Consider the following 26,647-nt stretch of genomic DNA (forward strand, 5'->3'; position numbering starts at 1 on the left):
TACTTCCGGCTTACAGAGCAGTACACACCAGAGGGTGTTGCAAATGGCGACAGGATCTAACGGCCAATAAAGAAGACAGTGACCTTCCAAGAAAGCTTCGTGTACGGCCATGGATGGAGTCTATGGCTTGTAAATAGTATCGTTGTGTTCAGTAATGACTACGCTATCTATTTATGTACCTTGAAGAGTGTATATTGCCTAGCAAAGGCTATTCCAAGGGGGTTTTTGGTGTTGTGTTAGTCTCTGTCGGTCCCACCTCTTCGCGATGAGCAAGCTATCTTTTCGAGCGAGGGCCCTGGATGCTACCAAGCCTCTACCTATCTACCATGCCGATGATCTACCGGATTTATCAGACTTCAGCACCATCAACCGGACGGTGCCTCAGATGCCCACCGGGATGGAGAAAGAAGAAGAGTCGGTGAGTGAATGTACCTTTGAGCGTCCGCCATTTTTAAAATGGCGGACGAAACATTTGACACTAAACACATTTTTTTAAAGTCTATAGAGTCTCTAGTAGCCTAGAAAGCTTCAAGTAGGAAGGTATAATCGTGCTTGTGCTCTAGCTGCAGCTTTAGGCTTGTTTTGTCCATGAGGAGAGAGTAAATTTGCAAGAAGGTTCTATTCTTTCTGATGTGGGAGGTGTGGTCATTTAACTTAATGTTATTCATACATGCAGCTTTGCAACAATGCTTTACTTTTGCATGAAACAGATCGCTTTATCGGTTTTTATGAAGGCATACATGCACGTAGTGTATTTATAGTAACTCAGACAAGTTCTTCATGCATATCTTTGTATCCTCCCCAGGAGCGCCACTTGCAGGATGTGATACAGGCTAAGCAAACTAACAGTGTGAAAAAGAAGCATGTATACATTCCCATCCCTGAGGCGACCATCCCTGTGAAGCACTATGATACGATCAACCAACAAATCAACAGGGCGCATCAGTATGTCAGAGTGCCAGGTAAGATACACTGTTTAATTTATTGCAGTAACAGTATCTATTCGTAGTGTTATGTTATTTGAATCAAAGTCCTATATTTCCAGCTTTACTTTGCACATACATGACTGTACTAGTATACATGTACACGTACACGTGATATGTAGTTGGTACCAAGCTGTACAAATGGTCTTTATCTCTCCCCTCGTGGTTGGTAGCACCCCTTGCCTGTAGCCACAGTTATTGCAAGTAATGGGTGGGGGTGACATTGGTGGTTGCAGAGATCTACTTGAACATTCTCCTCTCTAAAGATGAATCACCTTTATATGCTATGATTTTCTCGATGTCATGGCTTAGTGAATATTGTCAAGGCAATTACTGGGTGGGCACATGTAGTAATTACATGTATATAATTGTACATGTATGCGGGTTTCCCTTCACCATGCATTGTGTGTGCAGCCTAACTAGATCAAGTAGAAATGTGTATACACTGTGTAATTGATCTAATTCAGACACACATACATGTAGTGTTGCTATAGCAGCGGTGTGGTGGAAAGACTGTTGTTTGCTTTTGGTGAGAGCTATCCCCACAATTAGTTTTCGTATCAGTATGGTGTTTGTGTTCATGTGCTGCTCTGTGTATTCAACCCACCCACTCATCCACCCCCAGGGCTCGGACTGGAGGAGGTCCCGGACTATGACCTTGACTCAGAGGATGAGGAGTGGCTCAACGCTCAGAGCAACGAGAGAGTGAGTCACTGGAACTCTGTGTGTGTGTGTGTACACTATACATGTATGTATAATAATAGCAGAGCTATGTGCGTGTGAGTGTGTGTGCGTGCCTTGTACATTATAGCGGGACTGTGTGTGTATAATGTACATAATTATAATTATACAAATCCCTGTACATTTTACATGTATGTTTCATGTGCATGATTTTACATAATTATGTACTATTCATTGGACTGTGACTCTGTGAGTATAGGCACACTGCATAATTGATGTACATGTGAATGCATGTGCATTGTTTATGTGTAGTAAAGTAATGTCAGTTGTGTATTGTGGTATCTGCCTCCCCTAGAAGCTTGCTTAAACTCTCTCTCTCTTTCTCTCTTTGTAGCCTCTCTCTCCCACCCACTTTGAGCGTATGATGGACCGTCTGGAGAAGGGCAGTGGGAACACGGTCCTCTCAGAGAGGGAGGCCCAGGGTCTGCTCAGGGACGATGAGAACCTCGTGTTAGCCGTGTATGACTACTGGCTAGCCAAGAGACTCAGACTGGTGGGTGAGGGGTCCGGTGGTAGCAGTGGTATAGAGATACATGTAGGCAGTTCAATTCTTGACAAGTGTACACTGTGTAGGTAGCATTTGAGGACTAGTAGGCAGTTCATGGGTACACTGCATTGATATGCTACAATACATGTAGGTACATGTACTACAATTAGGTATAATTTAATTATGTGTATGCATTGTTGATAAGCTATGCACTATAATTATTATTCACACACATGTACATGTACATATAGTATCTGTGTGTGCTTTATGACTTTGGCTAGTATTGCCTGAATTCCTCTTTCTAATGGCTTGATCTGTTTATGATGTTTCGTGTACAGTGTACGTATATTGTCTGTCACAACCACTATTATTAGTCACTGCATGGTCATCATCTCTGTCTCTCTCCAGGGTCGTTCCCTGATGCCAGTGGTGAAGCAGGAGGGTCGTGATGGAGGGTCAGGCTCCAACCCATACCTCGCTTTCAGGAAGAGAACAGAGAAGATGCAGACCAGGAAGGTTAGTGACTGCATGTGATACGTGTATACTAGTACAGTGAAACCTGCCAGTCTATTGTGGTCACCCTATAAGCAGGTCATCCTCATAATACAGCCAGGTTAATGGGCTCCAGAGTCTCTCCGAAGCATGCATTTGGACCTGTTAACGCCACCCTCTTTATTACAGCCACTGCTGGTCTGCCCAAGGGTGACCACATTCTTATTATTATTTCAGTGTACATTTTTATTGATAAATACCTGTTGAATTTTGAGTTGCATTCTGAAGGTGATTGTTATTACAAGGCATATCTTTCCTTCTAGAATCGTAAGAATGATGAGACAGCCTACATGCAGATGTTGAAATTGAAGAGAGATCTTGAAAAGGCTGTGTAAGTCGATATACATTTTGTACCATATACAACTAAAGCACCTGTTGTAACTCGAGCTTTCATGGTCTGTACTGCTTTATCATTATCTGTGGTATGCATTACATGTGTACTACTAGCCTCCTTCACTAGCCTCCCCTGAAGAGAAGGCCTGCTACTGACTGCTTGCGCATGTGCAACATTATTGGATATTTGTTCCCGTAAAATGTCCTATAATACTGAATTTATCGCGAAAATATTCTGACAAAGTATTGAAAGTCATACACAGAGCTATTTAGCCAGCTAGCTAGCTAGAGACAAAGCTGTAGTTTTGTTGTACAGCTATGTACAGCTATTTTCTTTCTGATAGAGCCAGTAGCAGTAGTATAGTAGACTTTCACCAAAGTTAGTATTAGATGGGCGTGGCCTGTCCATTAGGCTATTGTCAGCTTTCACTCCCTTCAGACGATTGTCATCCACACTATTGCAGGCTGTGGGTCTTTTGTTAGCATAGCAGGCTACGGGTAGCTATCAGCTCTTTCTCAGAGATGGGCTAGAAACCTTCAATCGAACTTTCTATCTACTTCCTTCAATCCACTTCCGTTCGTTGTGACGTCTTTGTTTTACTGAGCATACACGTTGTTATCCTGCGTTAGCCGGTATCTGGCTAATGGTTAGCGCATGTGCAAGCAGTCGATACCAGGCCCTCTCTTCGAGGAAGAGCGGCCTGGAATCGAGGCTAGTGTACTACATGTGTACTTGTAATACACTGGTACTCTATTGTTAATGTTGTGTAGGTCACTGTTTGAGTGGGTGAGAGACAGGGAACAGAAGAAACAAGAGCTCGCCAAAATGCAAATGAACGCCTTCAAAAAAAGGTATGTCTCAAACTTGGTGAGCCTATGCTGTAAATCAAGTTCTGGGCATGCCCAATCGTACAATGTACATGTACTGTATCAATTAATGTACATGTACTGTGTGTGCAATAGGGGGCTTCCCTACGTGTATGTTTGGGGAATTTCCCCTCGAACAGTATCCTGTATAAAAATTATGTACATTATAATTATACATGTAATTGTATATACCCTAAACAACAACTCTGACTTCTTGTTTATCTTGTACCTCCATGTACTGTACAGGTATCAGCTTCAAGATTGGAGTGGTAACATCCTCTCATCATTGCAAGCCTCCACCAAGTCCGGTCTGGGTCGACGTAACTCTGACTGGGACAACAGAGCAAGGCTCAAGGTACGACATGTACACCTACTGTACTGATTGATTGATATGTGCCACTAAATGTGGGCTACCAGTAATGTAACTTGATTTTGGATTGGGCAAAAAAAGAATGAACGTTCAGTAGTGCCTTATTGATAGCTGGATCTGTTGCTGGCCCAAACCTAGCATTCGTACTGTATTTCACTGTGTACATGTACATGCTGCAACCCTGTGCTATGTGTTGAACTGTGGTTATGATCCTGTGTCTACAGTTGGAGGCTAGTGGGGACTATGAAGTCCATCACATGGGAGCGTGAGTGACAGTTACACACATGTACATGTATCTACTACAGTGCGTGTATTTACACTGTGGTGAAACCTGTCTATTGTGGTCACCCTCTAGAATACAGCCACCCCAAAGTCTCCCCATAGCATGTGTTTGGATGATAAAAATAGCGCACAGTACATGTATGTTTCAACCTAAGCCACCTCTGTTAGTGTACGTACATTTACCTGCTGAGTCAGCACTGCCTGGATGTTGAAGTTCATAGTCTAAGTTCACTCAAACTTGCTGACAATTTTGTACTTGAGCCTGACCAGTTCTACAGTAAATGTACATTGCTTTGTTGTCATCAACACTGTCACCGTGACGTTTCTGTGTTTCTGTGCTTACAGTGGCAGGAAAAGGAAGAAGAGAAGAAGCAACTACTTTTATACTGAGGTAGGCAATGATCGCATAATTATGTTTACAATACCAGTACTATGGACGTAGCCCTCACTAACACCCACACCACCACCCTCACAGGTCCACTCAGAGGCACCCCTCACACCCTCCACTCCAGACAAGGTCCACCGAGACTCCACCCATGATCTCTCGTCAGACAGACTTGAAGACGAGGAGTACGAGGGACTGTTCTCGTTCAAGAGGAAACCGCACGTCAGATATCATTCAGTGAGTGGAGATAGAAATATCCGATGCTTACAGTACTTTTATTGTGTGATGTGTTTTTTACTGAGCACTTGGCCATACATGTACATTGTAGATCGTAATCAAGATCGTACATTCTTATTGTACAATGTAGATGTACATGTAGGTATACGTATCGTTCCTGGGCAGACCAGCATGGTGCATGTAATTACATGTATGAGGTGGCTTCGTGGAGACTAGGGTTGTCCATGTTTGTATGCTCTATGTAGTTTTTATTTGTGTACCTGTATTACTCCCCACACACACAGTCTCGCGATCCCCTCAGTGTATGGCCATGGACAAACGAGGATGCCCCTGACCATCCCTCCAGTAACGAGCCTGATGACAGCGACCTCATGATAATGGACTATGCCCCTTACGCCATGTCCCACGCCGCCAGCAGGGAGAGAGCCAGGGGGGCAACTGGGCCTAGGAGAAGGTATCGATTCAGCAGAGCCAGTCTGAGCAGTGGAGGGGTTGGGCTGACTAGGCGGAGGCTGGGACGAGGAGGGCGGTGAGTACTGGTCTGATATGTATGTACAGTACATGTTTATTGCATTGTGAATGTATTGTTCCTTAGTAGTTGTTGGTTATGGTGAATCCTTTCTGAACTAAGACCAAGTTTTTGTTAATCCCTAAAGGGCGAATTTCTCCGAACTAAAACTGTAAGCTCTCTCGACTCTCGTATACCTTGTAGTGTAAAAAATACACTTACATGTATCATCATGGAGCTGGTCTAAAACGTTAATGATATGTACTGTTCCCGCCATGTGTAGTGTACTATGGGATCGTCTCACACGGACTGAGCTCCTCCCCTCTGCCACACCCCCTGCCACACCCACCAAGGGAGAAGCCTCTGAGAGTATGGACACAAGGTACGTGTACATGTAGTGTACTACACTGTAGACATTACTGTAGCCTATGCTTAGCTCATCTTGTACTAATACATGTGCATGTGCATGTAGGTAGTCAGTGCAGTGAACCTGTCTGTCTGTTGTGGTCATTCAGGTCACTCTATAATACAGCCAATAATATGGCCCCCAAAGTCTCCATACTTCTCTTTTACTTTTTCTTACATATTTTCAGTATAAAAAGTGCACATGTACTCCACAATATAATTATGTAGGTACAGTTAATGTACATGTACTTGAAGTACTGCAAATTAGCCCGGCTATTCTATTGGCAAAACCATCAACACTGTACAGTTTTGTACACACTTAATCAGTTTCACGTGCAAGTAAAAAACCAACCGCTAGCTAGCACGCTATGCACACTGTACATGTATAGCTAGCTATCTGCTAGACTGCTACTACAGTGTATGTACTAAGCTATTAATAGACATCTATTTTTAGATTACTGTTGTGCCACCCACTTCTGTGTTTGCTCTCAAGTAACAGTAGATAATTGCGTGTGCCCTCTTCTCTGCACGCCCTTGGTACCACAATATAAAGTGTTTCAATACTCACACACACACACCCACACACCCACACACACACACGCACACCCACACACACACACACGCACAGTGCCCACTTCTACCCTCAGACACCCTCCCCTTCCTCAACCTTTGAGTTCACCCATCTCCCGCTGATCGAACTGCCTGGAACAACCGACAACACCTCCACTAAACCACCCTCTCTTACTCCTTTCTCTGGGATCAGTCTGGCCTACAGGGGGATTCCCCTAACCACAGAGTTCCGAGAAGATGCCAAAACGTTTTCTTCTCTTCCGACTTCTCAGTTTTTTCTAAAGTCACTCACCCCTCATGTTGATGTCGACTATCAAGGCTCATTGTTGGCCTCTGATTCGCCCTGGGGCCTGGTCAAAGGTCAACCAACCGACCCTAGACACAGAACTACTAGTGAACACAGTTCCAATTCTCCCCTTCATTCCCCCTCTGCCCCTGGTAATTACGCTAACGGGACGTCGGCAAATGACACTGGAAACGATCGAACTCGACAGCTATCGACTGAAAACGAACAAACGAAAGAACTGAGTAGATCTTCGTTGTCTGTGGCCGACAGTAAAACTATAGTGCTCTCAAATGTCCCTCTACCTCGGCCCAAACACCAGTTGGAAAAATCTCAGAGATTGTCCTCTTCTAGTGAAAACGTGCCAAAGGATGCTTCAAAAACTGCTATTACAAAACCAGAAGGAGCACCTTCCTCTAAGGATGGTAATGCATCTACTAATTCGACTGCAGAACCATCGCAAAGCAAGCCTGAAGTTGCTAAAGAGGCCAACAAAGTTGTGGAAATTATGAAAAAAACGGATGAGAAAGTTTCCGATAAGTCTGAAAGCAAACCTTCCCCGCCCACCACTACCCCTCCACAAACAGACTCTAAACAACAAGACACTACTACGGCTCCTGTTAAGACACACAAGAAAACACAGGCTGCTGGCAACATTAGCAAACCCGCTGATTATGTTAAAAACTTTGATGTAGCTGTTAAGAAACCTCGATTGAAAGGAGGCCTTAGGAAAAAACCGAGAACTTTAGTAGCCTCACTTAGTACTGCGACTCTCATTACAACACAGCTTGGTTTGTTCCAGCCTTCTACCACCAAGAAGAAAGAGCCTGTCATTGTACCACAGAATGTCGTTAGTGCTGCAACTGAACTGATAGCCTCGAGTAGTAACACTAGTGTTGCAAATGTTGTGAATGCGGCAAAATTAGCTGAGCTTCAATCATCCCTAATCAGCAAGACTCCAGCGTCTAGTACTGGACTGAGTGACAGAAGAGCCTCTACTAGCAATTCTTCGGTTTCATTAGCTACAAGTTTGGCAGTTACAGCTAACAAACACGTGGGGCAAGCTCTCTCCTCCGTTGGGTCAGCAGTAGCACGGCGAGGCTCTACTCCTGGGACAAATGGTACCAACTATCAGGAGATATTTCACACGGCCACGAGGAGGATCTCTGAGAGTGCTGAGAGGGGACTCAAGCAGGCACTGGCAGGGTGAGTATGTTGGCTTACCTGTGCACATATCAGAGCTAGTACAGTACATGCACGTGACTACTACATGTACTGTAAAAGTGTCATTTGCTATGCCTCAGTGTGCGCATGCGCAAGCGAGGTATACGGCAGTGTGTATCTGTCTGTCTGTCTCAATGAAGTGAAAGTAAGAGTTTCTATAGGCTTGTAACAATTTCAATTTGTGGATTACAGTTTCGTTCTCGAGTTAGCCTAGTCTTGCGTATTTGAAATGCCGTTGCAGCTTTTTCAGAACAGTGCATAGCGAAACTTGTCCATGGAGTGTTGCTACTCTACTTAGTAGTTAGCTCTGCACTAAAACGCTAGCTGTTGGTACAAGGTACATGTACATGTATAGCTGCAAGAGTGAGAAGAGAGCTGAAAGGCTCTACTGATGCAGCAGCCATTACTTTCAGACTTTGGACTTTTGGTATCTTTTTAACAACATCCACGGTCCACTCTCACGGTCCACAAAATTGATAACTATCGTATTAGACTAATAGCTTTATGTTACGTAGCTTTGTGACACACCCACCGAGGCATCAGCACTCGCGATGCTTTCATTTCGCTTGGTAATAGTGTACATGTATATCTGATTGTTGTGTTTTTGTAGTCATAGCAAGCTTGTGCATTTTACTATTATAATTGTTTTTATGCTACATACATCAGGGTTTCATCTAGGATTAAAAGTTGGGGGGGGAAGTTTGCGCACGCCGCAACATTTTTGGTCACTCTCACATGTGTTGACCACACCCCCTATTACATGCTAGTGCATCACAGTAGATCTAGTTACATATTGCACATCACAGACAGTAATAATGTGATGATGTCATTATTTTACAAATATTTGGGGGGCAGGGGTAGGTTCACCCCTGCCCCCCCCCCACTAGATGAAACCCTGCATGTACATGTATGTATTATGCAGTCGATCATTGTCTGTCTGTCCCCCATGCAGGATGAACCACAACAGCCTGATAGAAACTGCCAACTCTTTAGTGCAACTCAGTAACTCTTCAGAAGTGACTTAACCACTAAACAATTTTAGTCACTATTCTATCGATTCTCTGAATTTTCATACTTTACCTCCTCACTCTATTAATTCATGGTGGTTTGTCTATTATTTCACATAGCATCTCTATATACACAGTGTGTGTGTGTGTGCCCGTATTTGTGTGTGTTTGTGTTCTTTCTGGCGTGTGTCGTTTGATTGCTATATTCTTTGTAATTTTCAATACATGTGCTCACTGTGAAAGTATGATATGACTTGTTTGCACACTTGATACAAAGTAGCATCAACATAATTATATATGGATATGGTCGTCAGGATTATAGATTAATTAAGGAGTGGGTAAATATCGTTATAATTAAAAGTGATGTATGTATGTATGCAGCTTATACTTGATGACTGCATGAGCTCTATAGATATATCTGCTGGTGAGTGATGTGCATGATAACATTTTATGGATTGATCTGAGTTGCAGTACATGCATGTATATCATTTTATGTATATGCATGCAGAGATCAATCTTTAATTTTCATTACATTCAGTTGTCCAGTGGAATCAGCCTTACAATGCAATATTATACGCTCACAGTCTACTTAACTAACAAATACATCTATACAATGTCATGTAAATCAAACTGAACTATATATGACTGACTAATTCATTATACACATCGTTTAATGCATTCAGCAGCCACTGCATTCCAGGCTGAAGTATTGCCCCTGCACATGAGCTTCTTTGGGAACATGACTGGAAATTATCTACTGCATGCGCCATTGTTACAACTTGCAACAACGATGAAATCTTTCCCACATCCTCCGTAGGGATCAGTAAGGAATTGACTATGCACCAGTACTGACGTAATTGTAGACAGTAGAACATTTTGTGGATTCTAATATTTGCGTTTCATGCCAGGAAACCACACCACCAATAGCTTTGCATGTTAAATACCAGTACGTGGGAGTTTATCCCAATTTCATTTTCACGTTAACTGCTCTGCCCTTGAAATTTTGCATCTCACGAAAACATCCCGCTATAATTACGGTAATTAACATGACTCTAAGTGCAGTTTTGTTGACTTGAATAGATTTACCTTAATTTTTAAGGCCATTCTTGTCGTTATGCACTAGAGCACTGAAGACGGTGGGCCAGGCAAAGTAGATTTAGTAGTTTCTCACATGTGTGTTTAGCAGGGAATTATGAGCCATATAATCTCATAGTTTCCCAGGGAATTATAAGCTTGAAGGTATAAAGTACAAGTATAATTTTTTTACAGTTACAGAAATGCGAATAAATGAAGCTGTGTGATTATACGGTTATACCAGTTTCTATATATAGCGCTTGCTGGGTTGATGGTCAGTTGGTAAGGCAAAATTATTATCAGCTGAGGAGGTCAGACAGTCACACCACTTGCCACCTTTCTGCTAATTATAAATTCTCTTATACCCATACTCATGAGAGAGCTTTTTTAAAAAGGAGTTCTTCAGCTGTCCTTTTTGGAATTAACTATAGTAATAGCACTACTAGTCTACTATTTTTTTTGGAGTTGTATATAATTATTATGCTTGACATTGCTTGTATTGACAGAGATACCACAATTAGAATTAAATTAAAACACTTTAATTGACCATTATACTTAAGTGGGTGTGAAATAATTCATATCACTGGTATCTGTTACCACATGCAATAGTAACTGTTTTTGTTACAAAGTCTAAGATATGCCAGACGTAGCCAATTACCCGTGTTAATTGAATGAATTGCAATGGTGTCTCGTAATACCTTCCCTGTCTCATATCCAATCACTAAAAGCTAGCTTTAGCTGCAAACAAAGCGCTTCAAGCTCACTTGACATTTTTTGCTTTCATGCAAAGCCTAGCTACATGTAGTTTGATTCCTTAAGAATATACAAGGGGGTCCAAAAAATGTTGATGTCTCATAACATAATAGCCCATACAATTATACAGATTATTGATTACAAAATCCTAAGTTGTCTTCAATGAATCACTCAGTCTTACAATGCACTAAAATGTGCCCACAGTCTGTATATATAACTAAGCTAATAATTATATATGCAAGCAAATTATCTATACATGCAACTATTCATGCAATCTAATTAAGTTATACACATCGTTCAATGCAGTTAGCAGCCACCACCACCAGTACTACCGCTGCATTTCAGGCTAAAGTATTTCCCTTGAGCTTCTCTGGTAACATGACTGGAAATTATCTCTGCGCCATTCTTGCAACTTGCAACAACAATGAAATCTTTTGCACATCCTCTGTAGGGATCAGTAAGGAATCGAGTATGCACCAGTGCCCTGCAAGACTGCTTTCCCTCGCATTTGCTTTTGGCATATGCAGTGCTTCTAACTTGAACATTTTTTCGGAGTGAACCCCTTGCACAGGAGAGACCATAGTAGGCATAAAGAATCTTGATTCCTATATAAAATAACATAATTATTATAGGAGTTTCGAGATTAACTGAATCAGATACTGCTTATATAATGTATGTACTTACCAGCTCCCTGCTTTTCCACTTCTTCCTCTTCTTGTACCACTTTACCCTCCTCTATCTATAATAAAACTTGAAATACAACATGTGGCAGTGCTAGCTGCATGCACACTTCAAGTATATATACATATAATGAGTTAAATGCTGCATAATTATATGCTCTTACTTCGGACAAGTCCACCTGATTGGCTTGTAGGTGTGCTAACACTTCATCAATTGCTGCAGCTTTGATGCTGAGTCCGAGCATCATCACCATCACAAGAGTTAGGATGATTGTCTTCATGGCTCACCAGGAAATAATTATCAAGAGAGTGGTGTCTGTGTTGTGTTGATACTGTCAGTCACTCTTTTCGAACAACTGGAGCTTTTTTACACTTTATTTATAGTCAGTCAGACGTTGCACCTAACCCACCCACTTCCTCTTTTGTGCACACACTGACTCCATGACAGATCGGCCTCAGCTGATGCTCCTTGTGACTGTTACTGTCTAGCAGTGGCATTCAAAGCAGCTTAGCTAATTCGACAGTTCCCTCAAGTAGTGGTGTAAGCTAATTATGCTGAATTAGACAATACCTACAAGTAAGAGAACTCGTAAATTCTTAAAATGTTTCGGCTTATGATCATGCACGTTCACTATACATGTATACCATAGTTCTGCATATCAATGGATGTCACAACAGTTACTGCTTGTAGTTGATATTAATTAAGTGTGTATACGTTACTGATAAGAGCATACTGATAAGAGCCTTTATGTCCATCCACACCATCCTTTTTTATATAGGCTTGGGTTTTCAATGGCTACAGAATATTTGTATTTCAATTCATCAGATGTACAGTTCACGTTTAGTACGGTGGAATGTGAAGTTGAAGTTCTGATTTTACTTAAGAGGAAATTTGCATTGATTGGACAGTTCCTTCATGTTGTAACTAGAGGATAATTTTGTTTGTACTTGCTCAATTGACAGTGAATTCTTATATAGGAAGATGTTTTAGATATATATACACGAAAGCTTCTGATTTGACAAATTGGGGTGATTAGCACTGATTTGACAGTTCCTTCATGCTGAAAAGAGTTATAATTATGTTATTTAAGTCTTGTGTGCATGTGACACCATTGAGAAGTGGTGTATGTTGTGCTTGTGCATGGCTTACATGCACTGAGGAATAATTTGGCTAACGAAAAATTGGCCTGGGAATGAGGCTATAACAACATTTTTAGCTTAGGGGGGTGCTGATCCCATGCATATACAGCTGCATGGATACGCCACTGCATACATATATATACCCATATAATTTTCCTTCTAGGAGCTGCCAGAGCAGTGGAAGAATGTGAAGAAGCAGGTTGTGTCAACAAAACAAGCAGTGCATATGAGTTCAGAGGGAAATTGAAACAGACATGCAGCTGTGTTGAGTTGACTTTAAGCTGGGTGATGTATAAGCTTAACAGCAGGTGCATGGATAACGTGAGAAATTGCATGTGCATGTGCTGCAGTGGCGTAGCCAGGGGGTGGCAAAGGGGGCAAATGCCCCCCCTTTTTCTGGATCTCTACTATATACTCTGCTCAAGTTATTGTATCTGATTATCTTGCTGAGCACTCCCTTTCTTTGGAATCTGGCAAGCAAAACGATTTAGTCTCTAAACTGTGAGCTATTCTGGTCTAAATCTATAGTTGCTAAACTAATCCTGGCTACGCTTCTGTGCTGTGTTTGTTCATACATGAAATGGAATTAAGCTATATGAAGTATGACTTGTTACTTAGTGTACCAGATAACTATAACCCATGCACAATGTAGAGCTATATAGCATACATATAGTGTATACACATGTATTTTTATAATGTTTTAATTTGATCGTGAACTTGCTCAATTGCCCCACAGATAACTGTGCATGAGGAAGCTGTTTCAGAATGAATTCTTATCGTATATAGACTTCTGATATGACACACATAGATTGAGAAGCAGTTAGCATTGATTATAACAGTTTACATTCTGGTCCAACCAAGGTTCAAGATATATATATATATATATATATACAGTGTACTATTTGAACAGTGTACTATTTGAACATGCAATTGACAGTCTATCCTACTGAACAATGTCCTTGCATGCATGCAGTTATTGTATATACTAGCTGTCGTTTAATCTGTCGTTTAAATCATATAATTTTAATCAACGATAAGTATTCATGTATAAAAACTCAGGCTATAAAAATTCAGTATAATTATTATAATAGCTATATCACTACAGTTAGCAGCCACTATACACATCTGTCTTCAGGCTACTTCTTTGAGCAGCCACTACACTTCAGGCTGAAGTATTTCCCTTCTTTGGTAACATAACTGGAAATAATTTCCTTCCCATTTTTACAACTAGCAACAACGATGAAATTCTTATGACAGCCTCCATAAGGGTCAGAGAGATATCGATTAGATACCATTCCTCTGCAAGACTGCTTTCCCTCGCATTTGCTCTTGGCGTATGCAGTGCTTCTGACTTCAACACTCTTTCGTAGCACACCTTTTGTGCAGGCGAGGCCGTAATAGGCATAGAGAATCTTAATTCCTAACATAAAAATAATTATATGCAAGATAAGTTGTGACACCATGATAATAATCATTGTGCATGTGTTTAACGAGCTTTTTGTTGATATAGCTGCTGTAAAATATTTTTGTATATTCTTACCAGCTCCCTGCTTTTCCACTTCTTCATTTTCTTGTACCACTTCACCCTCGTCCATCTATATTATAAATGTGAAGATGGAATCAAGGGGAGGAAACGCTATAAAATTATATACTCAAGTATAATTATACTCTTACTTCCGACATGTCCACCTGATTGGCTTGTAGGTATGCCAGCACTTCATCCATTTCTGCTTCATTAAATTCTGCAGCTTTGATACTGAGTCCAAGCATCATCACCATCACTAGAGTAAGAACGATCGTCTTCATGGCCTAGCCGAACACTTTTTGCTGCACATTGCAACAGACATTAATACAATATCTCATCTGTAGTCACTATACTCACCTATATATATATATATATATAAGAGAGAGAGAACTGTCTGTGTTGTGTTGATGTACTGTGCCTCACTCTTTTGGAATAACTGGAGCTTTTTTACACTTTATTTATTTTGTCAGACATTGTACCCTAACCCACCCACTTCCTCCTTTGTGCACACACTCCATGACAGATCGGCCTCAGCTGATGCTCCTTGGCTGTTTACTGTCTAGCAGTGGCATTCAAAGCAGCTTGGCTAATCGACAGTTCCCTCAAGTAGTGGTGTAAGCTAATTATGCTGAATTAGACAATACCTACAAGTAAGAGAACTCGTAAATTCCTGACAACTTAAATGTTTCGGCTTATGATCATGCACGTCATAATTATAATTATCAGTAGGTTAGTAAAACCAGTAGGTTTTACATAGGATTGGCGGTGGGTTTGCCCGTGTTTAGCAATGTTCCACATAATTATTTTGACTCCTGTTCAAACTGTTCTATCTCTGCAGGGAAAGGCCACATCAAGAACTGAATGGACAGATATGCACCAGATTGTGTATGTATTTTACGACTGAGTTGTATTACGACGAATGCATTATGGACTGAGTATTTGTGAGCTATGGTATACACAGTCTAGTCCAGAACGAATAATTATTATGTATGGGCTCAGATTAATATAGGACACAGATAGAGGGCAGGCTGTTTACTAGAAAACAAAACATATTTCCTAAGCAATCAGAACTAAGATGCACATGCTCTTTTACTTTCATGGTAAACAGCAAAGGATTGGCAGTGGGTTTGCCCATGTTTATTTGACTCCTGTTCAATCTCTGCATGGAAAGGCCACATCAAGAAACTGAATGGACAGATAGTTTATTTTTAGCCTTTTTTCTCTTTGTATCTCTCATTTCATAATCCTTGTCTGACTGACTAGATCTAGGGAGTGAGTAAGTTTCTTGCCCAGCATTTGCTCCAGTGGCGGATCCAGAGGGGGGTCCATGGGGTCCCTTGACCCCCCCTTTTGAAGTTAACTTTAAAAGGCTTAATGACACCAGCTAGCTATTTATCAGTTTTTGTAGCTATTGTAATTTGATTCAATGATTGTACCTGTTGTTTTGATGTATCAACTGCCAAAGGAGTGTTCAGGTTAGCCTAGGCTAGCGCTTTTAGCTAGTTGACTGTTCGTACTCGTGGCAGCTCTACGCAAGTCTATTATGGGACTTCCCCTGGCTGAGCATGGGATTTTCCCTAGTCACGTGTGACCGGAAGTGGGCGTAACCCTAAAAATTTCGCGCTGCGCGTGACTTTCATTACTTGTGCTGGGCGCTAGTTAGTTTGGACCCCCCCCTTTCATTTTTCCTGGATCCGCCACTGTGCTCAAGTACAGCCATCTCCAGGACATTCTGCACAGGGTTTCCAAACGACTACATGTACAACCTAAATTACAAAGCGCTTCTTCAGATTTGCGATTGCTTCCACGAGGCAGATGACCTCTCAGGCTCTACTTCTCTTACCTAGACAATTCCACCATCTTTAATGACTCAGCAATTGCGTTGTGGCCAAATAATAGATAGGCGTGGCTAAGAAACTGTGTGCCTGTTGTAGTTGGGCGTGGCCCGATCGTCCCTGACGGGAGGTCGGGTTGCAAGCTTATCTCAGAGGAGGTCCGACATGCGTGCACAAATCACTACAAGTTCAGTGCATTTGGCCTGGACATTATCACGTGACCGCAATGACATCAATGTACTGAACTTGTATTGATTCGTGCACGCATGTCGAACCTCCTCTGAGCTTATCTGGGATTTGTCCTGCTGCATTATGTAACACTGCTATGAATATTATTATTCACAAGTGGGTGTTAACCGACTTGATGACGTGTAGACCATGCACAGCATACACTGCATGCGGTTTCGCAACTAGATGCAAACGGAAGTGTAACCAAAAAATGCTTCAATCATATAGTGGCGCTAGAACAAATCCCAGATAGGCTTGCAACCCGACCTCCCGTCAGGGACGGTCGAGCCACGCCCAACTACGCCTGTTGTGCCACAAATTCTAAGTCAGTGCAGTGCTTGCCTGAGGTGTTGCTTGTCTTCACACTGTTCAGCTCTAGCTCCCTTCCTCTGACATGCAGGTACGCTATATGCACTGCATGCATGGCTAGATATCATGCTCTCTTGAAATAACTTAAAATGGCTATCATAAATTCAACATATCAAGCAATATTACTCATTACTATAATTATTAGTCCTGTCTTCTATACTTCTGTACTGAAACAAAATCAGACGAGAGCATAACTCCAATCCGTTAAGGCGTCATGAACATGTACAATACAGTACATATAGACTGTGTTCCAGATCTATCTACCAGCTTCCATCCATGCATGCACCACATCATTCCATGTAGGTCACCAGTACTGCATGTCACTAGGCCGTATACCTGTGCTCAACACTGCATGTATTAGGAACATTCATCACAATTCATCACAAATCATCATGATTATGTGCCCGCAAATTCCAAAATGGATGTATAAATATATAGGGATCGGTCATTACCCCACCAGTAAAATTGCGTGGATTGGCCGGGAAAACATGGAAAACTACCAGTACATGTGAATGACGTGGACTGTGTGTACCTGTGCGTGTATTAGGAACATCATTTCATCACAAATCATTATGATTGTAATTATGCCCGCACATTCCAAAATGGGTGTATAACTATATAGGGATCGCACCCCACCAGTAAAAATTGCATGGATTGGCCGGGAAAACATGGAAAACTATACCAGTATACATGTGAATGACGTTGTAACGGATTGGAGTTATGCTCTCATCTGATTTCTTGTTTCCACGTTTTTTGGTGTTGGTGGTTCCCCCGGCCAATCCTAGCAATTTTTCACATAGCAAATGTTTTTCTAGTTGGATATACATAGGTCTGCATATCATATCAATGGATGTCAAAACTGCTTGTAGTTTGTGTGTATATATACATTATTATTTTGCTTATAACTAGTTAATTATCCGGAAACAAGCTAGAACATCGATTTTACGTCCAAATCCATACCATTCTTTATGGCTAATTTTGACTTGTATTTCAATACGAATTCATCATGTATACAATTTACGTTTAGTACAGTGAAATGTGAAGTCAAAGTTCTGATGTTACGTAAGTTAGAGTTTATTGGGGAAATTTGCATTTAGTGTCAAAGGATGCATTTTATTTATGTTAATGTAATGAAAATTGTTTTATAATGTGTAGATCCCACTTGTGTGTGTTTAGCAGGGAATTATAATTATCAAGATTCTCCAACTTCAATTATTGGTCAGGCAAATACTGTACCTCCAAACTACACCTTTATGCAAGTTAATGCTCAATTTTATCTGCCAAACCACAGCCAAAACGTCATATTCGACCGTAGTAAACATAAAAAATGTAGTGTGGGGCAGCCAGAAAACTGGCCGGTATAAGGAATTAGCAAGTGGCCACATTTCAGGGAGATCATAATAATCATCCCTAAACCAATTATCCATTATAACAATTCTTTGCTGTTCTATTAATCACCACTGATATTGAACCAAAAGATATCGTAACACCGTCACGCATGTTGTTATTTGATGTTTATCAAGTGGCTTTTGTTGCTGATGAGGCACACACTGTGTTCCTTGAGGAGATGATTTAGGGACAAATTTGCAGGAATCAGACAAATGCGGAGTCGAACACCTACGTCAGTAAACATCCTTGCTTTGACTGCTACTTCAATCAATGGAAACTTATCACGCAGTTTTGAAGTTAAAGAAACTCACTGCAAGATCGTGGAAATATACAGTATCCACAATTATACAACGGATTACCTCCTTTTGGGGTAATGTATGCCCATGCGCATATATACAATGTATATACCAGGAGCAGATGAGGGGATGAAGCGTCAACGCATCAGCCACACATATGTACAGAGCACTTAGCACATCGTCAAACAAGGCGTGTGATTACGACGATAGTGATAGTGAATCCGCAATACTATATGCATAATTATACTGAGAGTACTGTAATATTTCAGAGAGAGAGCTGTTTCATGCACTGAGGTACTACTGCTGACTAGGATTATATTAGATAGTTCAAACGCTTTAACACTTATTTCGATTTCACACAGAGATACTTCTCAACACATGGCATACACATAAAACATTACGTATTGACAAGTAAACATAGCCAATGAAATTATCCAACAAGTACCTTAATGTTACGGGTACTTATTCAGGAATTGAGGCTAGCAGTAACTTATGTCCACAAAGTGACTCAACCGCAAATGTTTTGCCCCCCCCCCCCCAAGGTTACCGGCTATACTGGTGTCAGAGGAATGAATGACTCCCCGGTAATTCCTGCCTAAGGTGTGGGTGACTCCCCCAGGAGTAAATGACTCCCTATATGCGCATGCTTGTTTGTTTGCTCCTGCCAATGTTGACCTGTTTTCATCTTATGCAGAGCAAGGTTAGTAGCTGTAACTAGCCCAAATGTACAAGCCTCTATAATAGCGCACAATGGGTTGTTACTGTGTCTGTGCACGGCATCTATTCAGCAGCAGAGCAGGGGCAGCAACAACTGTGGTTTATTTGCTATACCGCTGCATACCATGCACCCATTGCAAGGAGACAATTTGGATATTAACATCATTCGACAAAAAGAGGCACCACCTTGTACGTTGTTTTGAAATTCAGCCGAAGTCAAAAGAACTGAAGAGCTGCAAGAGACCCGAGAGAACTTACATACTGCCCTTAATTGTCTCCACCCTGACTCCTACGATGAAATGATCCAGTGTGATGCGTGTAATTAACTCGTGGTATCATTAAAGTATCTCTCCACTTAGAGAATGGTTGTGTCCCATAGTAGTAGATCTAAATAGAAGGCTTTCGTTCGCTGTTTTTGTTTTTCATGCACTGTAATAATTATTTGCACTGTTGTTTTTGTTTACATGAGAAAATGTGAACAGAGTGTACAAATTAACTAAGTGAGGTAACTGATAAGTCGAACCAGTTAAGAAACAGCTCAGCCGGATAGATAGATGATCTATATACATTTACTGACAGGAGCAGACATGATTACAGAATTATAGGACACTTGTAACAGGCTCTCACAGATACTGTCTTGAATTGTAGACACTGGTAAAGTTGTAGACACAATGTCACTGGTAAAGTCTCTCGACGTATGAGTTCTACTAGATCTAATACGCATGCGCAAGTTTGCACATAGCTTGCAATGGTGCTTGTAACTACATGTAGACTAGTTATATAGCTCAGCTTGCAAGTTGTTGTAGTGCATGTTCTCCAGGCTCTAGCTATAGTTACACAGAGATAAAATGAAAGTGCTTTACTTGTCCTGTTGCCTCTACTTCTGGTAAGTATTGTATACATGTACATAACTTCTGACTAGACTCGGGTGATTAAAATATGTCGAGGTTAGCTTAGGACCTAGAAATATATATATGGACAATTCGATTGATAGTAATTCTATTCAGAGAGCAAATTTTTTCACTCTGAAGGTTCCAACTCTTAGGAGCATCCTATTTACAAAGACCAAGGATCAATTTCGCTGGAGAGTTTAAGGCCGATGTCTCCACTATGAACAACAGAGACGAGAACTATGAACGATCAATGGAGAACGGGGAGGACCTGCAATTGCACAAGTGGTGGAATTGGAACCCTGAAGGCACAAGCACTTGGGCAATAATGGACTGTGTAGTAACTTCAGTTGTGTTGGAAAACGGTTTAACCATAAATGACGAAGTTGTTGGCAAGCCGATTGTGATTAATCCAGGTAGTTCCCTGCCTAAAATTGTTGATTTTAACTCAGCTAATAAGTTTTCCAGTATCATTTATGGTATGAAGCTAGGTATAAATTGGAACAGAGATGGAAAATCAAAGAATGCTTTTATTGGAGATTTTATACCGTCACCAGTTACTCACGAGCTATGGACACGTCAAGCAGATACTTCTAAATTTGCTAATGTAGGTGCTCGTGGTGTTTCTCAGCTTTCTAACGTACAATGGGCTGATCACCTGACTTCCGAAGCTTTAAACAATTTAAAAATACTTACGAATAGAGACAAAGTAAATGGCTACTCTCTTTCAATCATGCTTGCACTATTTGACTACTCTACAGATAAAGAAGAAAGGCTTTTTTATGGCAAGCTAGTTGGAAGTATTGGAGTCACTGAACTGGGAGAGTTTTTGGTGTTTCCTGTAAACAGAGTTCTAATGTTTACAGAGAATCCTCCATTACCAGTACCTTACCAGAGTCAACTGTGTGTGTACAATTGGACTAATACTGCTTACTTTGATATCTTTGCCTCGAGAATGACTATTGATTTAAGTAACTCTCTTGCTTTGAACGTCAATGGTGAAGTATGCCATTTTTATCGTTACTATGCTGGCGTTTTGACAGACCAGCAAACCGTTGAAATTTTAGGTGAGATTCCATACATGGAGAAAAACTGGTACAGGAAAACAAGTGGCATTCAAGATTTCGATCTCGCAAGTCCTCATTTAGAGCGTGCTAAAAATCATCAAATTGTCGTTGTTGTCTTCAAAGAAGAGCCCTCGGAAATTAACCGTGTAAGATTTCCACTCTGTGAAAACTCCCTCACATATGGTATTGATAGTTGCTTGTACATTATTCTAAGAGAAGCTACTTACTTTATACATCCAATTAGCAGATACATCCTTCGACTAGAGAAAGGAGATTCGGTTCAAGTTAATTTGAAAGTGAAACATTACGGAAGTCAACCAAGCAAGCACATACCCGTCACACTTTGTGATAGCAGTCGCAGTGTACCTGCAACAAAATCAGATATCGAGTTTCAGAGCACACAAATAACAAACGATGCTGGCATTGCAACGTTCACTTTTGTTGCTGGTGATGTTGGAAGTCCTAGGAAAGGTATCGACGGCCAACTGTTCAAATTTAACTATTGTGTATGCGAAGACTGTGAGACTGTGAATTGCTCTCAGTGTGAAGTGAAGGGTGGTAATCAAATTGTATTTCTGGTATGGAGTGATATTAAATATCAAATGCCGTATTATTGGGACACACACATTAAACCTATTTTCACTCAATATCAAAACCTTTATCCATCGATGAGCAAGATTATCAAACTAGGTGATTATGATGATGTCACTAAGCCTCTAAATATCGACTTGATTCTGTTTTCAATGTCTTTAGATCTCAATCACCCCAGCTACATGCCAGTGACGAGAGATCTTTCCCCAGCAAAAATAGATATGATAATCAAATGGTTGAAGACTCCCGATCACCCCCGTAACCGAGAAGACGACAAGTTGTACGAATCACCTCCATTCTGCCATCAAACATACTTGTATAACGAAGAGAAACAAAAAATGAAAGAAGCTAGAATACAAATGGAATACTCATTTCCATGGATGAAACAATACCGTTCCAGCGGGTACATGAGAATACTTTTAGGTGGAACAGAACATTTTCTACCAACACTTTCAGATTCTCATGTAACTCGTTCTTTTTTCGATGTTGCCATAGTTACACTGCCAACTTATGACAGGTTTCCGAATCATGTCAGTCCAGGTTACTCTCATCTTCTCTCCGCCATTTTAAACCTAGATAGAAAACCACTACCAAATTGGTACACAAATCACTGCTCCAAACAATTGCTCAAAGAGATGTTACAGTTAGCCGTACAGTTAGAATTCTCTACCATTCCACCGTACTTGACAGCTCTTTACTCTATCAAGGATGGCTACAATCAAGAGGCATACGAAATCATTCGCTCTGTAGTCATGCAAGAAATGCTTCACCTGGCACAAGCGGCCAACCTGCTGATTGCTATCGGTGGACGGCCAATAATAGATAGTGCACAGGCTGTCCCATCTTATCCCGGGAAGATACCGGGAGGAGTGTTACCTGGGCTAAATATAACACTACAGAAAGCATCTCCCAAGTATATAGCTGATGTGTTCATGATGATAGAATTCCCTGACAACATCATTTACAAGGACCACCATACAGAAAAAGGAATTGAAACTCACGTACTTACAATTGGAAAGCTTTACAAACGTATACAAGAGTGTATGGTTGAAAAAGAAAGAGACAATTTGTTCAAAACAGAAGTCAAGCAGCTCTCATGGCCATGGAAAGAACACGAAGAAGGTATTAAGCTGACGACTGTGACCAATATAGAAGAAGCGATAGAGGCCATAAATATGATAATTGAGGAGGGAGAAGGAACTCCACAAAGAGACCCAACCTACTTGAAAACATCAGAGCTTGCTCACTTCTTCAAGTTTGAAACGCTCGCCTGCAAACATCATTTGAGAGTCCTCCATGATAACGATCAGTACATGTATGATTTCCGTGGTAAAAAGATAGAGTTCACATCTGAAGGTGTGTGGCCAATGAGAAATAACCCATCGTCTAAAACTATCCCCAGAAAATCACTTGCATACCGAGAGACTAAAATATTTCATAGCTTGTATCGTTCTCTATTGACTTTATTTCAAGAATCATTTGATGGACGACCTGACGCTATCAAAGAGGCTGTTCCAATCATGGAAGCAATGCAGCTACAAGCAAAGAAGCTGATGACTATGGAAGTACCCTCTAAACCTGGTCACCCAAAACAAACTTATGGTCCAACATTTGAATATATAATAGCGAAATTGTAATTGCTATACAATCATATGAATAATAATCAGTTAGATATGGATTTACCATTGACTATAATTATGTGTTATATACCCTGTTGACATCATAATTATAGATTAGACAGACAGAAAGACAGTCAAAATCTCAACGTTGCACACTACGGAAGGAAGTGTAATTGCTTCGCTCGCCCAATAATTCGAGGGCACTAAATTGTCGCGGATTGCTCAAACTAAACATTTTGCAATTTTATTTTGGAGGATAGAGGTTCAAATGACCAGTCCACACCCCTACAATTGAGAGATATTTTCAAAGTTCAAGGTAAATCTCCTCGGAAATCTCGAAAATAACAAGCTATATGCGGTATATCCCATGTAATGGTTGCCATGGTTATGTGTGTTCTTGTTAAGTTTCAAGTTGTGTAAAATGTAGTCATATAATATAGCATAGCAAGGGAGTGTATACACCCTGAATTGGTAGTATAATTATAGTGCATGCATAGGGGTTGGTAGATTATGCTCGAGATATTGCCTATTATGCTATTCTTTTATGCTCAAGTTAACAGCATTTCAAATTGCCTATTATTTTTTTCAAATTGCCTATTATTCCCACATTATTCCCTCCAAAGCACAACATAGACTCCATGTTGTCGCACAAGTAACATCAAACTATAAATAATGGCCACACAACTCTATCTATATTTAGCACTATAATGTACAATGACAACTGAAGGAGAATCTTAATTATCCACCAGTACTTCCATCAGGCTTACAAATGTTTATGATTCGTACTGATCCAAAACCTACCTATTATTCTCATAAAGGTGCCTATTATGCCAGCATAATTCTCACCCAAAAAATGTGCCTATGCCAGCATAATCTACCAACCCCTAGCATGCATGCAGTGCAACATGCACATCAAAGTACTGCATGGAATGCTTTAATCTTTGCAGTATAGTCAGGCAACAAATTAATGATTATTTCTGTAAATGTAAACACATTATGTGTTTATATACATTTACAGAGTCTCATCAATTCACTGCATGGTAATTGAATCCTTTCAGTGAGCATTCAAACAACACTCTGCATCACTGTGGTGAGCATCAGTCCTATACCATGGAATGCTTTAATCTTTGCAGTATAGTCAGGTAACAAATATGTATGTGTTTACATTTATGGAGTCTCAATTCACTGCATGGTAATTGAATCCTTTCAGTCAGCATTCTAAACAACACTCTGCATCACTGTGGTGAGCATCAGTCACACACATGCAGTGCCTGTTCCATGCAGCAACTGGATCATAGATAGAGTAAGAAGGATTGGAAACAGGATCCCGTGCAACTCTTACGTTGCCTCTTGAAAGTTCAAACCATCCGCGTTTCGCTTTAGAGTACAATAGGAAGTGGGCGTTAACCTCTATAGAGGTCCTCTAGCAGCAGTAACTGGAACCATAGATAGATTACTGCTCTATCTATATGATCGATTGGGATGCTGAGGTATAAGTCAAAAAGCAGATTTCATCACCTCCTGCATTTACACACACGTACTCAGTGCACCATGCCATATAGCTAGCTATTGCAGTGCAATATATGGTTGCTATGCATGGTAGTGATGCAACATGCCATTATACAAAGTACTGGATTGCTTTGATCTGCCCACTCACTGGGCAACAAGTCATTATTATAATGCATGACTAGCTGCGTGTGGCCTGGCCAACCGTTCTGACGGGTGAACGGTTGGGCGGACCACGCCTAGCTACTAATGCACTGCAATAATAATATAATAGTTGCCAGGGTTATGTGTTCTTGCCGGCATAAAATGTATAGTCAAGGGCGTATGCCCAAAATTAATTGGTAGTAGTGCAGCTAGTGCAACCTGCTAAGCACTGGAATGCTTTAGTATAGTCATGCATGCAGATAACAAATTCATGAGCAATAATTAATTCATAATTCGCTCTTTTCTTCTTGTTTCAGCAGCATTCTAAGCAATTTTCTGCATCACTGTGGTGAGATCAGTGCCTGTTCCGGCATTCAACTGTTTGAGACAGTGTCTTAGATCAGTCTGTGGAAGCCCTGCATGCATGTACAGCTTCTGTCAATATATAAGTAATGTTTTAGTGTGAGTACAATTATAGTGCTATAGGACTGACCCTGATCAACCAACTAATAGTATATATCTACAAACCTATATCTCATCAACCAACTGAGTGACTTCTTGCTGAAAGTTAAATGAAGGGTTTCATCATCATCAGTTTTCTTTTGATTGCTGTTGCAACAATGGCAACAGCCGTACCTAATCCAGGTATGTATTATGTGCTGATGTATGATAGTAAATTTGCAATGGCATATATACATATATAATTATATGCTTGCACTTCTTCACCGCGCCTGACTCGTATAAATTATAGCTAGCTATAATAGGTTTTTATGTTGCAAATAATTATTGACTCATTGACACACCATGAATGCACTGTTTGTTGCAATAGCTTTTGAGTTGATTATAAATTATTCATATAGGTGAATGGCAAAAAGATGCCACTTTTCAGAAGCTGCTGCGTATACTCAGTGTGACTCAAGGTGGTGAAGTAAAGGACTCAGCAGAGTTTAAAATGCCAGACGACGAGAAAATGTTTGTCAATATATATGGTGAGCCCATGCAGGCATACGTATGTATGCCGGATAAAATCAGCTGTAATGTCTCAAATGTAATTTCAAATTGTATAGTGTGTATAATAATATTAAGCCTGTGCGTATACATGATAAATGGTATATAATTATGTTTGCATGTATATAATTTTGCAGATGAGATTAAGTGCATGTGCTTCCAACTCAAGGGTAAAGATGGCTCGTTCTGTATTGGATCTCCTTGTACCTTTGGGAAACCAGAGACTGCTGAAGTAGCTTCTACCCCATATCCACCGGGTGCAGCCCCATGGGGGGGCGTATGGTGAACCGATAACAACTGAGAGACATCGCATCAGATCAAAATTAATGTTGAAACTGATAGAGATTAGTATTATTATTGTATAGTACATGTATAGTAATAATTATTATAGTCTGTGCGTATACATTATTATGTATATACAGTACATGTATTTAAGTTTAGCTAGGCCATACATGCATGCATGCAGGCAAAGTAGATCAGTTATGATTCAGTTTCTTATCACAAAAGTCACAGTTTTTGAGTAAAATATTGCAAATAAAAATAAAGCTTAGCCGTAAGATTTTGTTCATGCTAACAGTGCAA

The 26,647-nt window shown here is 40.6% G+C and overlaps 3 protein-coding genes and 2 long non-coding RNA genes across 6 annotated transcripts; 3 read left to right on the top strand and 2 right to left on the bottom strand.

Annotated features, from left to right (window-relative positions):
* The first annotated feature begins 22 nt into the window (after window positions 1–22).
* On the top strand, window positions 23–9,464 carry LOC135343846 (uncharacterized). The gene is made up of 15 exons (XM_064540866.1): window positions 23–418; window positions 806–962; window positions 1,609–1,688; window positions 2,059–2,217; window positions 2,620–2,727; window positions 3,027–3,094; window positions 3,868–3,948; window positions 4,210–4,318; window positions 4,558–4,598; window positions 4,961–5,006; window positions 5,091–5,237; window positions 5,522–5,766; window positions 6,029–6,127; window positions 6,779–8,209; window positions 9,180–9,464. Exons 1-15 carry the CDS (start codon window positions 266–268, stop codon window positions 9,250–9,252), a joined length of 2,997 nt encoding a protein of 998 aa, XP_064396936.1. The 5' UTR covers window positions 23–265; the 3' UTR covers window positions 9,253–9,464.
* A 1,677-nt stretch (window positions 9,465–11,141) lies between these two features.
* Window positions 11,142–12,104, bottom strand: LOC135344548 (uncharacterized). Its single transcript, XR_010397470.1, has 3 exons — window positions 11,906–12,104; window positions 11,746–11,800; window positions 11,142–11,666 (listed from the first exon to the last, which is right to left on the bottom strand). It is a non-coding gene; the product is annotated as an uncharacterized LOC135344548 (long non-coding RNA).
* Window positions 12,105–13,888: 1,784 nt separating this feature from the next.
* Window positions 13,889–14,876, bottom strand: LOC135344549 (uncharacterized). 2 transcript variants are annotated; one of them, XM_064541771.1, is made up of 4 exons: window positions 14,764–14,876; window positions 14,556–14,708; window positions 14,422–14,476; window positions 13,889–14,301 (listed from the first exon to the last, which is right to left on the bottom strand). In XM_064541771.1, the coding sequence occupies exons 2-4, from the start codon at window positions 14,685–14,687 to the stop codon at window positions 14,018–14,020; spliced, it is 471 nt and encodes a 156-aa protein (XP_064397841.1). In that variant the 5' UTR covers window positions 14,688–14,708; window positions 14,764–14,876; the 3' UTR covers window positions 13,889–14,017. The 2 variants fall into 2 exon arrangements, with proteins under 2 accessions (XP_064397841.1, XP_064397842.1); XM_064541772.1 differs by having other exon boundaries at window positions 14,556–14,709; window positions 14,767–14,848.
* Window positions 14,877–19,995: 5,119 nt separating this feature from the next.
* On the top strand, window positions 19,996–23,782 carry LOC135343642 (uncharacterized). Its single transcript, XM_064540611.1, has 2 exons — window positions 19,996–20,126; window positions 20,272–23,782. Exons 1-2 carry the CDS (start codon window positions 20,089–20,091, stop codon window positions 23,423–23,425), a joined length of 3,192 nt encoding a protein of 1,063 aa, XP_064396681.1. The 5' UTR covers window positions 19,996–20,088; the 3' UTR covers window positions 23,426–23,782.
* A 1,689-nt stretch (window positions 23,783–25,471) lies between these two features.
* LOC135343934 (uncharacterized) lies at window positions 25,472–26,624 on the top strand. The gene is made up of 3 exons (XR_010397279.1): window positions 25,472–25,702; window positions 25,918–26,046; window positions 26,203–26,624. It is a non-coding gene; the product is annotated as an uncharacterized LOC135343934 (long non-coding RNA).
* Window positions 26,625–26,647: the final 23 nt, after the last annotated feature.

The sequence above is a fragment of the Halichondria panicea genome, chromosome 11 (assembly GCF_963675165.1).
Source record: "Halichondria panicea chromosome 11, odHalPani1.1, whole genome shotgun sequence".
Taxonomy (NCBI): Eukaryota; Metazoa; Porifera; class Demospongiae; order Suberitida; family Halichondriidae; genus Halichondria; species Halichondria panicea.

Coding starts and splice junctions, on each gene's coding strand:
- LOC135343846 (XM_064540866.1), top strand. CDS start 266: ATGAGCAAGCTATCTTTTCGAGCGAGGGCCCTGGATGCTACCAAGCCT. Junction 3,949..4,209: donor ATGAACGCCTTCAAAAAAAG/GTATGTCTCAAA, acceptor TGTACTGTACAG/GTATCAGCTTCAAGATTGGA. Junction 5,238..5,521: donor CGCACGTCAGATATCATTCA/GTGAGTGGAGAT, acceptor CCACACACACAG/TCTCGCGATCCCCTCAGTGT.
- LOC135344549 (XM_064541771.1), bottom strand. CDS start 14,687: ATGAAGACGATCGTTCTTACTCTAGTGATGGTGATGATGCTTGGACTC. Junction 14,477..14,555: donor ATCAGGTGGACATGTCGGAA/GTAAGAGTATAA, acceptor TTTATAATATAG/ATGGACGAGGGTGAAGTGGT. Junction 14,302..14,421: donor AGTGGAAAAGCAGGGAGCTG/GTAAGAATATAC, acceptor TTTTTATGTTAG/GAATTAAGATTCTCTATGCC.
- LOC135343642 (XM_064540611.1), top strand. CDS start 20,089: ATGAAAGTGCTTTACTTGTCCTGTTGCCTCTACTTCTG. Junction 20,127..20,271: donor TCCTGTTGCCTCTACTTCTG/GTAAGTATTGTA, acceptor TTCACTCTGAAG/GTTCCAACTCTTAGGAGCAT.